Source organism: Palaemon carinicauda, chromosome 38 (assembly GCF_036898095.1).
Source record: "Palaemon carinicauda isolate YSFRI2023 chromosome 38, ASM3689809v2, whole genome shotgun sequence".
Classification (NCBI taxonomy): Eukaryota; Metazoa; Arthropoda; class Malacostraca; order Decapoda; family Palaemonidae; genus Palaemon; species Palaemon carinicauda.
In genome coordinates this window covers 54,118,339-54,134,887 of record NC_090762.1, presented here as the reverse complement: position 1 = coordinate 54,134,887, position 16,549 = coordinate 54,118,339, and the positions used below count along the sequence as shown (strand labels likewise).

The following is a 16,549-nucleotide window of genomic DNA, read 5'->3' as shown; positions in this document are numbered from 1 at the left end:
GTCCATCAAGAGAGCCTTAATTTCATAAGACTGAAAAGCTAAACTAGTTAGTTTATCCTCTGTAAAACAGGAATGAGGAAAATTGTTCTCATTATTCTGCTTACTGTCAAACACATCAGCCAGAAGATTTGCCGTTTTCTTTGGACAGTGAGTGACAGAGCCATCTGGTTTAAGTAAAGGAGGAACTGTTATCTCATTAACAAAGAGTGCAGATTTAAGGGTACCCCACTACTAATGTTCCTAGGTCATGGTCATACCAGAAAGGGTTTCTTTTATGGTTGAATTACATTCCTTTTCAGTTGAAGCATAAACTCTGAACAAAAGCTCTTAGCTGAGTATAGTTATTCCAAGTCAAATCTGATCTGCTACCCTTTCAAAGATGACAGGTCTAATGCTAATCCAAATGAACATGTCTACAATCATCATTGAGCCAGGATTTGTCTTTCACTCAGTACTATATCAGATGAGAAGTGATATTCCTATCAATTATGTTGACAAGATTTTCATGAAAAAACAGGCTCAACGCCACTAAACAGTTGTGACCAATTCAAGTTTAAAAAATCACTCAAAAAGCCATTCCAGTCTGCTTGAGATTTTATATAAATTTTACGTGAGTATAACACCACAGGGACATGCTGCTCAGTCTTCATTGCTAATGAAATTAAGGCATGATCAGATGTCCCAACTGGAGAACCAACCTTAATTAGAGCAGATGTATTTAGGTCAATTAGTATTGAAAGGATTCTAAGAGTCAGGTCTATTTTTTTGGAAATCGTGTGCAGTTTTACAGTACTGTATTTGAAAGGTTCAACTTTTGAGTCTTTAGAAAATCTTTTACTCAAAGATCTCGCAGCTTAGAAATTTGTCCATTATGACTCCATTTAGAGAAAAAAAAATGCATTGGTATCTCTAGTTAAAAGTTTTATTACAAGAAGCTCACAAAGAATTGAATCCAACTCTAATAAAAGCCTTGAAAGTTAAGGTCCATGATATTAGAAGTGGAACTATATACTTAATTTTTGCAGAAAAAATCTTTCGCCGGAAACTGTTTTAGGGGCAAGCTGGTTTTTGCTAAAGATTATCTTTAAGAATCATGGTTTTCTTATCGAGATTACTGGGCCGTAGTGCCTATAGTGGCTGCTAAGGATGTGGACTAATAATCCTTTTTAATTTCAATTAATTTATAATCTTATTTACAAAAAAACTAGTTTGTTCCAACACGAAGTACTTACCTCGAACTACTTTCTTAGGAGTATCTGGGATCTCCTCCCATCCGACCAGAGTTTTGTGTAGTTTACCCTAAACCCATTTTCTATGAGGGGTAACCTCAGGCGGAGTGATACGCGCCCTGAGGCTAACCCCGGGTCAGAGAGCATGCTTGCTCAGGTCTCGACCTCCAGTAAATTCTCTGGTCGCGTCGCGATATCATCTCGCCGCTCTCCTTATCCCAGTGTGACTTGTGTGACCCTGACCCTTTGTGTACCATGCGCTTCCCACGTGATCCCTTTGTGCTTTCTCTTTGTGCTTTCTCTGTGCGCGCTTGTGTCTCTTAGTGCTTCTCCTTCATCATGGAGCATCCTCGCCATTGTCCTGGGCCTATGGCCGGCAAATCGTGTGGAGCGTTCCTTTCGAAACCACAAGTTGACCCGCACTCCTTGTGTTCATCGTGCCGGGGCAGCGTGTGTTCTCCTTCCGACACGTGTCAGGAGTGCGAGTCTTGGAAGAGGTGCAGTGGGTGCGGTATAGCACCAAGAAGAAGAAGGCGGCAAAGAAGTCACCTAAGAAGACCGTCTCTTCCCCCCTTGCTTCGATGAGCGCCTCGGCGGCCCGAGCTTCTCACCCGGCCTCCCCTACCCAGAGTAGGAGACGAGGTAAGTCCGTTGCGGGGAAGAAGCCCGCGGCCCTTCCCCAGGAGTCTGAGCTTCATGGCAGTGGGGTTGTGGCGTCTTTTCAGGCAAGTGAGGGGCCTGAGGGAGGGGTGGGAGTGTTTTCGGGAGATGGTGACCTGATGCCTGCTGGTCACATCTCTTCTGATGACCCCATGTGGGGTAATAATGCTACTAATTTCTCCCCAGCCTCTTGGGCGTGTATTTCAGGTGGTTCAGCAGCCGAGGGCGACGTCGAGAAGCAGCATTCCCCGTCGTCGGACTCTACTGCTTGGGTTCCCCCTAAGACGCCCTTCAGGTCCCCGATGAGGATGGAAGATGACTTCGGGACCTGGGCTCCCACGGGACAGCCTCCTCGCTCCCCCCCAGCTCCGTCAGCTGTCTTCCCAGAGGTATTTCTGCAGGCGTCGTCGTCCGCGGAGCGTCGCAGGAATCCTCCTACATCACCGCGGGAGCCGAGGCCTTTGAAGAGGGCCTATAAGTCGTCGGTCTCATCGGTGGATGATCCTTCCTGCTCTTCGGAGGATGAGGCGCTGAGGAACCTCAGGAGGCGAAAAGGCAAGTCCCGCAGGAAGTTGTCGCGTTCCCGCTCCCCCTCGAGGTCGCGCCACGAAAGTCGGCGCCCAAGATCCCCCAAGAACAACGAATGGGTGATGGTTCACTGAGACAGACTTCTGGAACTAGCTGCAGCGCCGGGCCCCTCAGGTTGGCATCCGAGGGTGGCCTCTCCAAATAGATACTCCTCCGGCAGCAGCGGCACCTGACAGAGGGATTCCTCATGGCAGGTTCCAGTTGACAGGCATAAGACCGCGAAGGTTCCGTCTCCATCCGCCCAGCGGAGAGAGTCGCCCCTTCGGTCTGGCAGCCGAGTCCTGACCTCCAAGGGCCACCTAGCTCGGCACGAGCGCAGCCCTCGGCCTTCCTCAACGAGCAGGCCCGTAGATTCGAGGACCTCCAGGAGAGACGTTAGGCCCAGGATAGAGGCCCCCGTTCCGACGGAGATGCCTGTCCTTCGTCGGGAGCGTCGGTCCAGGACTCCCCCACGTGCGAGGTCCTCCGTCGGGGTACCCTCGTCACTCACACCAGCACCCCAGTCGGAGGAGCTTGACGACCATGGAGAGGGGTCGACAGCGGCGGTATCGGCCTATCGGAGGGTGATAGGCCTCATCAGAAGTCATCACAGGGTGGACGTACCGGAACCCTCCTCCGAAGAGGCTTGGCGTTCCAGCCTAAATAGAATTTTGGACGCCCCAGTCCAGCAGCGCCCCTCCTTGGCCCTCCCTTTGGCGAGGGACTTTTATTTGGGCAAGGCTCACGTGGACAGGATAGTGGCCAACCATGCTGAGGCACCCAAGAGCCAGAGCTCCTCCAAGCTGCTCCAGGGCCTGAAGTCCCAAAGCAGGTTCTACCTTCCAGAGGGATAGCGAGCGGGCGCCTGTGCACTGGAACCAGCACTCGCCATACTAGGGCAAGGGGCCTCAGAAGAAAGGGCGTCCACGGCTCCGATCTGCATCTCTCCTTCGGAGGCGGTCATGATGGAGGAGATGTCGAAGGACCTTATCAACGTCTCCTCCTGGTTAGACTGGTGGGCCGCCACCCTGGTGGGCGTTCAGTCGTCATACGACCTTTCAGTTCCGGAGACCCAGGCCTTGCTCAAGGAACTCATCAGGTCAGGAGGCAAAGGAACTCATCAGGTCAGGAGGCAAGGCCCTAAAATTCTTGTCTTACCAGTCGTTAGCCATGTCTGCCAACTGGGTCCTACGAAGGAGGGACACTGTTCTGAGCAAGATACCCAGGAGACTGCCGGACAGAGAGGCCAGATCTCAGAGGAACCTGACCCTGTGGGACGACTCAATCTTTCCCCCGAAGGCAGCGGAGGAAGCTATGGAGAGGATTCGGAGGATGAAGGAGCCGTTCGAGACCAGGCCCCATCCGGTCAGGAGGCCGGCGTTTAGAAGACCCTCCGTCGATTCGTCTCGCCCTCCTCGGGCCGCTCCTAACCATCCTAGGAGAGAGAACTCGGCGACAACATGGTCCCAGTCGTCCCAGCCCTCCCGTAGGGGATCAGCCCCGAATCAAGCCGCCTATAGACCGTCCTTCTCCGCATCCAGAAGAGGTCGTTCAGGCCGCCCATCGAGGAGGAGATAGGGAGGGAGGCCCCCTACTCCTGCCGGAGCCTCAGGGGGGGGGGATGCCTCAAACTTTTTTGGCAAGCATGGGAAAAACATGGAGCAGACCTGTGGACAGTGACAGTTCTGAAAGAAGGGTACAGATTGCCCTTCCTAGCGGACTTTTCTCCTCTGATACCAGATTAGCAGGCGGAGTGGCTAGCCCCCAAGGACCCCTTGAAACGGACAGCTCTGCAGGGAGAGGTCTCAGCGATGTTGGCGAAACGAACAATGGAACCTGTTCGGGACCCAGGTCCGGGGCTCTACAGCAGGCTGTTCCTGGTGGAGAAAGCAACAGGAGGCTGGAGACCGGTCATAGACCTCTCAGCCCTCAACAAGTTCGTCTACAAGACGGACTTCAAAATGGACACTCCAAAATCAGTATTGGCTTTCTTGAGAGAAGGGGACTTCATGATGTCAGTAGATCTCAAGGCTGCCTACTTCCAGATCCCGGTTCATCCCTCCAGCAGGAAGTACCTACGGGTGAAATGGGAGAACCAGACGTTGCAGTTCAAAACCCTCTGCTTCGGGCTGTCCACTGCCCCCCAAGTCTTCACGAGGGTCTTCACAACGGTCTCAGTATGGGCACACGAACAGGGCATCCGCCTGATTCTTTACCTGGACGACTGGTTGCTACTTTCAGCCTCAGAGGAAGTACTGAAGGAGCAAGGCGCGATGCTACTGCAGTTCTGCAACGTTCTGGGGATCACCATCAACCTAAAGAAGTCTCAACTGATTCCCTCCACCAGGACTACCTACCTCGGGATGGTTCTGGACTCCCGGTTAGTGAAAGCCTTCCCTTCCACGGACAGACTGGACAACTTAGACCAGGTTCTCCGTCCCTTCCTGACGGACCAACCCAGGAAAGCAAAGGACTGGCAGAGACTCATAGGTCACCTTGTGTCCCTGGAGAAACTGGTCCCCCAGGGCAGGCTAAGGCTCAGGGAGGTCCAATGGAACCTGAAGGAGAACTGGAGCCAAACAGATTCCCCCCACACAGTGGTTCCGGTGTCTCCGAACACGAAACGGGTCCTGGAATGGTGGAGCTGCAGGACGAACACTCTCAAAGGGATGCCCTTTGCAGACGACCCTCCGGAGATGCTCCTGTTCACGGACGCGTCGAAGGAGGGGTGGGGTGCTCATCTCTTAGGGAAATCAGCAAGAGGAAACTGGACAGCCCTAGAGAAGTCCCAGCACATCAACGTTCTAGAGTTGAGGGCAGTGCAAAGAGCGTGCCTAGAGTTTGTACACCTACTCCGGGGAAACACCATAGCATTGATGTGCGACAACGCCATGGTAGTAGCTTACATAAAGAAGCAGGGAGGCCTACTGTCGGAGGAGCTGTGCGTCCTCACATTACAACTTCTGGAATGGGCCGAAGTAGAGCAGATAAGAATATCAGCGAGGTTCATCCCAGGGAAAAGGAACGGCCTCAGCAGGATGGGGCAAGTGGTAGGATCCGAATGGTCTCTACACCCAGAAGTAGCCAGGTCCGTCATTCTGAAATGGGGTTCGCCGGTGATGGACCTCTTTGCAACAAGGCTGAACACGCAGCTCCCCGTGTTCTGTTCTCCTGTTCCAGACCCAAAAGCGGCGTTCGAGGATGCCTTCCAACATCCGTGGGACAATCTCGATGTGTACGCTTTTCCCCCCTTCGGGATGCTCAGGCAGGTCCTCAACAGGGTGAGAAGGACAAGCAACCTACAGATGACTTTGGTAGCGCCCTGGTGGCCGAAGAGAGAGTGGTTCGTGGACCTAAGGGAACTAACACAACAGCCGCCTTGGCCCCTTCCGGACAGGCCAGATCTTCTTCGGCAACCACACTTCCAAAGGTTCCACGAGAATCCTCGGTCCCTCCGCCTTCACGCGTGGAGGTTATCGAGCGTCTCCTGAGGAGGGAAGGCTATTCGTCGAGTACAGCAACGAGGATGTCGGGCTACCTGAGACGATCATCGACAGCTGTATACCAGGCTAAGTGGGCCACCTTTACCAAATGGTGCGCCACTAAGAACATCAGGCCCCTGAAGGCCTCCATCCCGCAAGTAGCGGACTTCCTAGTTTACCTCAGGGATGTGGTCAACATGTCCATTCCAGCCATCAAGGGAGTCCGCGCGGCTTTGGGCCAAGTTTTTCTCCTGAAGGGCATAGATCTGGGTAACTCCAGACATATCTCACTGCTCATTAAAAGCTTTGAGCAATCGTGCCCCCCGCAAGCTGTGAAGGTGCCACAATGGGACGTGGCAAGGGTCCTGAAAATGTTATCCGAGCCTCCGTTCGAGCCCCTGAAAGACATCATGGACAAGGATCTCACTCTCAAGACAGTTTTCTTGCTGGCGTTGGCTTCAGCTAAACGGGTAGGCGAGATTCATGGTCTGTCCTACGAAGTTGCTTACTCGAAAGGTTGGCGGGAAGTCACGTTCAAGTTCGTCCCTTCCTTCGTAGCTAAGACCCAGAACCCTGCCGTATGGGAACCCAGGTTTGAGGGTTTCTCCATTCCGGCAATCCCCCGGTCGGATGACGTGAAGGATTTGCGCCTGTGCCCCGTCAGAGCAGTGAGGAAATACTTGGGAAGAACAGCAAAACTCCGGCCCGGGATCAAGAGTCTTTTTGTTTCCACTGGCCTTGTGAAGAAGCCAGTCTCGAAGAATACTATCTCCTTCTGGTTACGGCAGGTCATCATCAGGGCCTACAGTAAAGAGGGAATCCCCCTGCCGGGGAAACCCAAGCCCCATGACATTAGGGGCCTGAGTACTACGTTGGCTTCGAGAAAAATATGGCAGTGGGCCAGATCCTAAGGGCAGGCACCTGGGCCAACCAGTCTACCTTCACGGCTCACTATTTGAAGGACTATTCAAGGAGATCCCTGGACGGGTTCTCGATAGGTACCGTCGTTTCAGCACTCCAAACGGTTTAAAGGCATAGCCTCAGTGATAACCACGGGTAACAAGCACAAGAGACACAGGTTCATTCCTTAAACCCCCTTGTACTTCCTTCCCCCCTTTTTTTTTCGCTTCAAGTGGGCTCTGTGAGGGCCCTGAGCCAGAGACGAGTACCTCAACAAGAGGAAGACATGTCCCCTAGGATTTATTGCACAGGTGAGTTTCTTAGACACTAAGATGAGTTTTTGTGTAGTTTCCTCTCAATCATTTTCTGTGGGGTCAACACGACCTAGCCACTTTCTAGGTCTCTGAATATTCCTCAGCACTATCTCAAGAACTTTTTAGGGCCACGCCCACCTCCTAAAGTATAAGTCTCCTAAGAAAGTAGTTTGAGGTAAGTACTTCGTGTTGGAACAAATAACAAATTTTAGGGAATTTGTATTTTTCCTAACAGTACTTACCTCGAACTACTTTCGGGTAATGGCCCACCCTGCCTTCCCCGAGTGTCCCCTGGTTTTCTGAGAGACCTTAGCAACCAGAACTTACTGGAGGTCGAGACCTGAGCAAGCATGCTCTCTGACCCAGGGTTAGCCTCAGGGCACGTATCACTCCGCCTGAGGTTACCCCTCATAGAAAATGGGTTTAGGGTAAACTACACAAAACTCTGGTCAGATGGGAGGAGATCCCAGATACTCCTAAGAAAGTAGTTCGAGGTAAGTACTGTTAGGAAAAATACAAATTACCTAAAATTTGTGATTTTGTTAAATGGTGTGGGATTATGTAAATGGGTAATTAAATAGCTTTAGGGAAAAGTCTAGAGTCCCAGTTTTCAAACTGCATTTTGAGGTAGCTTGTTACAAATAACTTAGACTAGGTGAATCTAGAATTTTAATTATTTTATACTATTCTAATTTATGAATTACCTAGCTTTCCTTCACTGGCATCCCCCCTCCATCAGTGTGTGTAGTCTGCAGTATGAATATCTATCAGGGGAGGCTTATAGAAATAAATGGAATTTTAATGATATCTGTTATTTCTCTAATAAATCGATGTTCATATACATGCCCACCCTATTCTTCACCCTCTTCCCCATTAACTGTTGGTGTCAAGAGGATTAGGAATAATTTAGACTTCGAGACTGAAATAACAAAGGGAGGCTGGTGGATAGCTTTGCTTCGTGCCATTAACTAATAGAATAGTGTTTCATTACTGTACTAGAAGCATGTGTCTATTGGAAGGAAAGAAGATGGGAATTTTTAAAAGAAATATTAAACTGTTACGAGTAAATTTCTATTATACTGAGCTTCTAGAGAAGGAGCAATATGAGCATCTTGAAAGTACAGTAGTGAGTATAGAAATCAATTTTGTTATTAAAATTATATTTTTGGATAAAAATAAAGTTTGAGAGTGTTCATTTTTGCAAAATTATTTGAGAGGATTCTATTCTAATACCTTTAAATTCCTTCATTTATCAGTTCCTAAGCTCTTTTATTTTGTGGTAAACTCTGAAAGCAGTAGCTAATTGTACTAAAGTTCATTAACTGCATTTTGTGACCTTTTCTTGATATCCTTTTGTTACCATCTCTAAAACATCATATAAGTTAAATGGCAGGTATTATGGTGTAATAAATCTGACAATAGCAAACTAAAATAAATTATATTTACCGAGGGATTTTTGTTTGTACATTCCAAAAAGATAATCTCTTGAAAGTAATGTTATCCCATCATCAAATTGGTCATATTTAATATGACCCATGGGTATTATATGAATGACCCACAAAATAATTTCTGAATGCAGGAAAAGCATAGCAGTACATATGATCAGATACAATTTTTTTTGTGAGTAGTTTTCAGCCCTCATCATATGTTGATGTTTGAGAAACTAATCCTTCAAAGGAATTATGTCAGAATCTTTAAAAATTTCAGTTTACCCAATCATTCAAATTTTAAGGAGTTTTAGTGTATGAAATAAGATGTACCATAATATATTTATTTCAAGCAATTCCTACTGTCAGGCCTTTTGAAAGTTAATTGTGAATTGGTTTAAACATTTATTAGTAAGAGTGATGATAAAGACTAATTTAGGGTATTGAATTTTGTCCCCGAAAGTAACCAGAAGTAGGATACAATACCAAATTAGTTTTTACTTTTATACTATATTGCTTTGTTTGATTTGTGTATTGTATTGTAATTTATCATTCTGTATATTTCAGATCAATGATATAAGGAATCAACTTCATGACTAAGGTATATGTGATAATCTGGAAGGACTATAAAAACATTTTGGTAGGTACTCTGTGTTTTAGATTTTGGTTCTCAGTTTCCTAGGCTTAGATATCCAGGTATAATTCTTACTAGCATGGTTGGTTGATAGCATCTCAGTCCTGTTTTGTTACTTTATTGGTTTCATCAATCTATTGTTTGCTATAAAAGTCTTCTTAGTGCCAACCTTAAAATTTTACTGTTTATCCTTTTCAGTGTTTGCTTAATTTTCAAGATCTGACTGGAATTTTAAGAGTAAATTGAATATTTTTCATAGAAACATCAAACCTTTTATTGTGAAGGTCGTCTTAGCTCTTGGCAGTGTAAATCAATTCAGACTTGATTCATTATTGTGTAACTTTCAAGTAGTTTTGTTCCATTGAGAGCATCTTCTTCCATGATATTTTCATCAAAACCTTTGTGTATTATGATTGATTACTAAGACTTTCCTCATTTTTTATAAAATATGAAGTATGGTCTGCTTGTGTCTTTGTCCAATTTTCATATGACAATTAAATATTGAACTTTCTGTATTTTTTGTGGATTAGTGCTTTTTGGAGTGCTATGATTCTTCTAACTTACTTTCTTACCTGTCATTCACTTCATCGTAACTTTTCACTCTTTTGTATGATACACTTATGTTTAATTCATTTTGATAAACTTATTATTTCAATGAATCTTACCAAGAACTCATTATGCCCTACTGCTTACATGTTTGGAAGTGTAGCTTTTTATTATTATTATTATTATTATTATTATTACTAGCCAAGCTACAACCCTAGTTGGAAAAGCAAGATGCTATAAGTCCAAGGGATCCAATAGCTGACAATAAATGTTACAACTATACTTTCTACAATGTCTATATGGACTCGACAAGAACTATGAAGGCTTTTTCGTCGTTTCCATTGGAGCTCATTATTTGGTTGACCTTAGAATTTTCTCAATGAATATTATCAGTTGAATCTGAAAAGTGTATAGATTAATGATTCATGCGAATGGCAAGTTTTCTCTTACCTCCCATGCGTTGACTCAGACCTCATCTCCCGTAGAATGGTTCTTTAGTTTATAAAAACAAATCAATTGCCTAACCTTATTATTACCCTATGTTAAGCTAATTCACTTAAATCCCACATTAATATCAGCAAAAGGAAGTAATTGAAATAAGGTTTTTCAATCTAGTTGATTTTTGTTGAATGGCTGTAGAATAGGGAGTTAAGATGAAATTCTCTTGCAGATTCTATGGTAGGGATTATTTTGGCTCTGATCGAAGAAAACTTTGCAGGCCACCAGAATCTTAATCTTATATTAAATTACTTACCCAGTTTAGATAGAACAATTTCACAGTTCTCTGAGACATCTGCAGTATTTAAAATTTTGTTGTTAAGCTCAGGGAACAGCTGTGTTCCTCTATGGTTGGGACAGTTTCTGTTGCACTCGAACACTAATTTTTTTCTCCTTTATTGAGTCCCATATTGGATTGAAGAAGGATTGTTGGTGTTGTAGCACTGGTGGCCACCCGGATGCCAAATGCTACTCTGAGGTCTATCTTGCAAAGGCCTGCTACTTTCCCTACTATCTTGTGCCTTGTTCTCTTCAAGATTATTCTGCTGTACTGTACCTAGGTATTCAAGATTATGGTCCAAAAGAAGGCTTGAATGAAGTGCCAACAGGACACATTTATCTTATAGAAAAATTCAATGATGGTCATTTCCAATAAATCTTGGTAGGGTGAACTGTTGCCCCCTCTTTTTCGAGTTTGGGAAACCTCCACCCTGAACCACATGCTCTGTCTGTGGTAAGAGAGGGATAAGAACATTTTCTTGCCTCTCATTCCCTCTGTCAAAGGAACACCTTCCTTTTCCAAGTTACCTACACAGTTTGGCCAAAGACAATGTTTGCAAAACTTCTAGAGAAGAAAGTGATAGGGGGAGTCTTAGATTTCTCAAACAGTTTCACAACAGGCTATTCATATTACCCAAGGCATAAAAGGGTCAGACCCTAGTTCTAGTTTTCTTGATTTTAAACAGGTGTACAGTCCTGGGACTATAAGGAAAAGGGATTGGATGTTTTCTATGGAATTGACAGAAGCTTACTTTTAAATTCCTATTCATCTGAAACTTCGGTTTACAGATAATAAATGTATCAATTCAAGTGCCAGTGTTTCAGACTCAGGACTATGGCTCAAGTACCCAAAATAACTGTGGTTTTTCAATATTAAACTTACCCGATGATCATATAGCTGTCAGCTCTGCTGCCCGACAGAAAAACCTACGGGCGGAATACGCCAGCGATCGCTATACAGGTGGGGGTGTACATCAACAGCGCCATCTGTCAAGTAGGTACTCAAGTACTCGATGTCAACACAGAACCAATTTTCTCTCTGTCGTGCCACTGGCAAGACCTACTAAAGACGCTGTTACTGACTGGATTTGTTTTCACAACGATTTGGTGAAGTACACTATTCCAGTTTTGAGCTTTCGCTATGCAGGGGTTTTATCTTCATTTCAAAACTTGAACTCGTTTTGGATAGATTTAATTATGGTGACAAAGAGAGTATGGACTCTCTTTCACTTTTAAATGGCCGACCCTTCCCTTAGACGGAAGTGTGTTTAGGTTTTTAGTAATTTTGCTTAACACGTTATAGATCTATATATTTTATATCTCTCCGCCTTTATAGGCCTCTTCGATTAACTTTCCATTTATTATAAACATATAAAAATAAATTTTTATGTTTGTTTATATGCGACCTTTCCTGATAGTAGGCGGTCCTAACTTGGAACCGAAGTTAATTAACATTTAGCCCGTTATATCGTATTTAACCTTCAAAGAATTTAATACTTTTTCAATTTTAATGTTTTATGAAAGAATTTCTTTGATAGTCTCGTACTGTTTTCAAAGATGAACTAACGTTTAGTTTTTTAGTCTACGCAGTTGTTGACGTTCAGGACGTTCAACATGCGCTCTATCGTTACGATAGAGAGAGAGTGTATCACGGTTTCACTTTGCAGTAAGAGTAAACCGATTCTGGCGTTTCGTTCATTCTTTCTTACCTTAAATGGTTTAAATTCTAAATTAAAGGAACTTTTTATTTGGAAAACCTTTCAGTTTTTTCCTTTAGCAAATAACATGTTTTAACGATATATAATTGGGCTCTTCTCTCAGGTGCGAAATCAAGAGAGAAAGAGAGAGAGAGATAGAGACGGAGGGAGAGAGAGGAGAATAAACGTTTCGTTCAAGCGGGTAACGTTGTTCTCGTTTTTACTCTCCTCCCTAGTCGCTGTAGGGGAAGAAGGTAAAACGTTTCTAGGGTTTTATTCTTGTTCCCAGGCTATGTGCGGTGAGAGATTGTAAACGTAGTTTATTTGATCTAGTGTTTAGTCTCTTTCCCAGCCACTGAATTCTTTATCTTTATATATGTTTTCTGTTGCATTATACGACTGTTTTCGCAATTACTACCTTTTAATGAAGGGTAGGATTGCGTGTTTCAGGTAGAAATCAGTAAAAGTTTCGATTTCAGTGAAATAAGTGCAAAACAGAAAATCAAAGTGATATGCGCAAAGTGTTACAGTGTTGCGTCCGAGGGTTCATCTTTTAGTGCCTGTCGTTCACCTAGTCCGGGACCTCTTACAAGCTCCCAAGCCCAGGGGAGAAGTAATGTCGAACGACTTATGGGTTCCTCAGGCCTTGATCAACGAACAGACGTTTTCCCTCCGTGGTTTCGGGCGTATCTACCCAAGATCGCCCCACCCACACAAAGACGAGAGAGCCCATTTATTCCTCGTCTGCGGAAGAGGTTTCTCGTAAGAAACCATGGACCACATCTCGCAGCTTTTTAAGTGCAAGTCGGTCCCTTCCGCGCAAGTCCAACGGCCCAGGTGTAGCCACTGGGTCAGTTCGGACTCGCTGCAGTCATCCGACGACTGCACACCTCCCAAGAGAGGCAAGGTGGTACCGCAACAGGCAGTAACTCCGTCTGTTGCCGCACCCGCTATTTTAGACCCTCAGTCACAACGGACAGTAGCTCCGTCTGTTGCCGCTTTTGTAGACCCTAAGTGGTCTTTACTGCAGTCTATGCAGACTCAGTTAGCTGCGGTTATGCAGGAGTTTTGTGCGGAGAAGGTTAACGCTGCACCCGTTAGCCTACAACCTTCCACGGTTGTGCGCCCAGCTCACGCTGAGGCTGCCTGCTCCCACACTCCGACTGCGGAGAAGGTTGACGATGCACCCATTTGCCTACAACCTGCCACGGTTGTGCGCCCAGCAGACGCTGCGGCTGCCTGCTCCTACACTCTTGTTGTGAGAGCTCCTCCACCCATGCGCAGTCGACCCTGCCAGACGCATGCTGACTCCCACAGACGCACGGAGCACTCCGTTGCCGTGCGTGAGCTACCACAACAACAGGAGGGTGGAGTTAAGCTGCCGTGTTTTGACACGGTGCGTCAGCCTCCGCAACCCACTGTGGTTACCGCCACTCGCCCGCAGCAGACTAGTCAGTCAGGAGTTGAGGCTTCCCCACACAGCTTTGGTTGTTGCCAGCTCACAGACTGTCAAGCAGTTACATGACGTTGCCTTCTGGTCTGCTACTAATGCACCAGTGCTGTATGTCCTCACGCACCTGTTGTGGTTGACAGTTCAGTTTTTTGACAGTTCACAGACTGTCAGGCAGTTACATAACGTTGCCTTCTGGTCTGCCGCTAATGCACCAGTGCTGTATGTCCTCACGCACCTGTTGTGGTTGACAGTTCAGTTTTGACAGTTCACAGACTGTCAAGCAGTTACATAACGTTGCCTTCTGGTCTGCTGCTTATGCACCAGTGAGACCCTCACTGAGATAACCTAGCTTTTCTCGGACAAGGTTCCTGTAGATGAGAAAGTGCTGTTCTCCCTCCTACTGATATTCCTTTGAGGACTCTGTCATTTGGAGAGGAGCCTTAAGCTGCTTAGCCTCCTATGGACTTTAATTAAAGCATAACAAGGCTTCCAGGGATGGTAAATGGTTCCGCTTCAGTCGCTAACCCCGTCTGTTGCCACACCTGCTCCCGTAGACCCTAATGGGCTTTGCTGCAAGACATGCAGTCCAAGCTTGTGTCCTTGATAGAGGACTTTTTACGGAGAAGAACCTTCTGGCCAACAACCTTCCTACCGGTTGGTTGTGCGCCCTGTTGACGCTGAGGTATCCTACTCGCGTCCGCCAGTTGAGGTGGTTCCTCCACCGATGCGACCCAATGTGGGTTGCCAGTCGCACGTTGACGTTAAGCGACGCTCGGAGGTGGTTGTTGACGTTCAGTGTGTCACTAGGAAGACGTTCAACAACCAGCAGAGGTGACTTGTTGTGACGCAGTGCGTCAACCTCAGCAACCCGGTAGGGTGTTGACTGCACAACCCAGACAGTCTAGGGTTGACGCTGTACTTCCTCGCGTCCCCATGGTTGACAGTTCACAGACTGTGCAGCAGTACCATGATATTGCGTCCGGCTCCGTCACGCATCCACCAGTGCGACCGGATTCAGCGAGACAGACGTTGCCCACTCCGTTGCCGTTTCCTCATCAGTTCGGATGAGGAACCCTCTGATGAGGACGTTGCTGAACAAGACGATCAACCCCCAGCCCTGCTATCCATCCAGAAGATGCTGAAGAAGGAACGCTGCCCTGTCAGGCTGTGGATGAGTCTGGTAAGGACACTGTCATCCGTGGTTCAATTTGTGTCACTTGGAAGACTACACCTCCGTCCTCTTCTGTATCATCTAGCTTTTCACTGGAAAAAGGACAAGACGCTAGAAGCGGTCTCGATCCCGGTTTCCGGAAAGATAAAGTCTGGTCTGACTTGGTGAAAGGACTTTATCAACCTTAGAAAGGGTCTTCCCCTGACTGTTCAGACTCCCAACCACGTTCTCTTCTCGGACGCATCGGACGTAGGCTGGGGTGCGACATTAGGCGGTAGGGAATGCTCGGGATTATGGAACTCGAGTCAAAGGACAATGCATTTCAACTGCAAGAAGCTACTGGCAGTACGTCTGACCTGGAAAAGCTTCAGGTCTCTCCTTCAAGGCAAAGTGGTGGAGGTGAACTCGGACAACACCCGGCTTTGACGTACATCTCCAAGCAAGGAGGGACCTACTCTCGGACATGGTACGAGATCGCAAGGGACCTCCTCACCTGGTCAACAGGTCTAGACTTTTCACTAGTAACGAGGTTCATCCAAGGCAACTTGAATGTCATAGCAGATTGTCTCAGTAGGAAGGGACAAATAATTCCAACAGATTGGACCCTCCACAAGGATGTATGCAAGAGACTTTGGGCCACCTGGGGCCAGCCAGCCATAGATCTCTTCGCAACCTCGATGACCAAGAGGCTCCCAATAGTTTGCTCTCCTATCCCGGACCCAGCAGTAGTTCACATAGATGCCTTTCTACTAGATTGGTCACATCTAGATCTATATGCATTCCCTCCGTTCAAGATTGTCAACAAGGTACAGCAGAAGTTCGCCTCTCACGAAGGGACAAGGTTGACGCTAGTTGCTTCCCTCTGGCCCGCGAGAGAATAACTCACCGAGGTACTTCGATGGCTAGTAGACGTTCCCAGAACACTTCCCCTAAGGGTGGACCTTCTACGTCAGCCACGCCTAAAGAAGGTACACCAAGGCCTCCACGCTCTTCGTCTGACTGCCTTCAGACTATCGAAAGACTCTCGAGAGCTAGAGGCTTTTCGAAGGAGGCAACCAGAGCGTTTGCTAGAGCAAGGAGAACATCCACCCTTAGAATCTACCAATCGAAGTGGGAAATCTTCCGAAACTGGTGCAAGTCAGTATCCGTATCCTCGACCAGTACCTCTGTAACTCAAATAGCTGACTTTCTCTTATATCTGAGGAAAGAACGATCTCTTTCAGCTCCCACTTTCAAGGGTTACAGAAGCATGTTGGCATCAGTCTTCTGTCACAGAGGCTTAGATCTTTCCAACAAATAAGATCTACAAGACCTCCTTAAGTCTTATGAGACCACGAAGGAGCGTCGGTTGGTTACACCTGGTTGGAATTTAGACGTGGTACTAAGATTCCTTATGTCAGACAGGTTCGAACCGCTTCAATCAGCCTCCCTGAAAGATCTCACCTTTAAGACTCTTTTCCTGATATGCTTAACCACAGCTAAAAGAGTCAGTGAGATTCATGCCTTCAGCAAGAACATCGGATTCTCATCCGAAACGGCTACATGTTCTACAACTTGGTTTTCTAGCCAAACACGAGCTGCCTTCTCGGCCTTGACCAATATCGTTCGATATTCCAAACTTATCGTATGGTTGGAAATGAACTAGAAAGAGTATTATGTCCTGTAAGAGCTCTTAAGTTCTATTTAAAATCT

The 16,549-nt window shown here is 46.5% G+C and overlaps 1 protein-coding gene across 2 annotated transcripts in view; it reads left to right on the top strand.

Annotated features, from left to right (window-relative positions):
- Taf7 (TATA-box binding protein associated factor 7) overlaps positions 1-16,549 on the top strand; it is a 232,652-nt gene that overhangs the window by 202,527 nt on the left and 13,576 nt on the right. For both annotated transcript variants that reach the window (XM_068362242.1, XM_068362241.1), the window contains one exon: positions 9,147-9,219. In XM_068362242.1, the coding sequence (XP_068218343.1) occupies positions 9,147-9,179 (33 nt within the window). In that variant the 3' untranslated portion in view covers positions 9,180-9,219. The remainder of the gene's footprint in view (positions 1-9,146; positions 9,220-16,549) is intronic.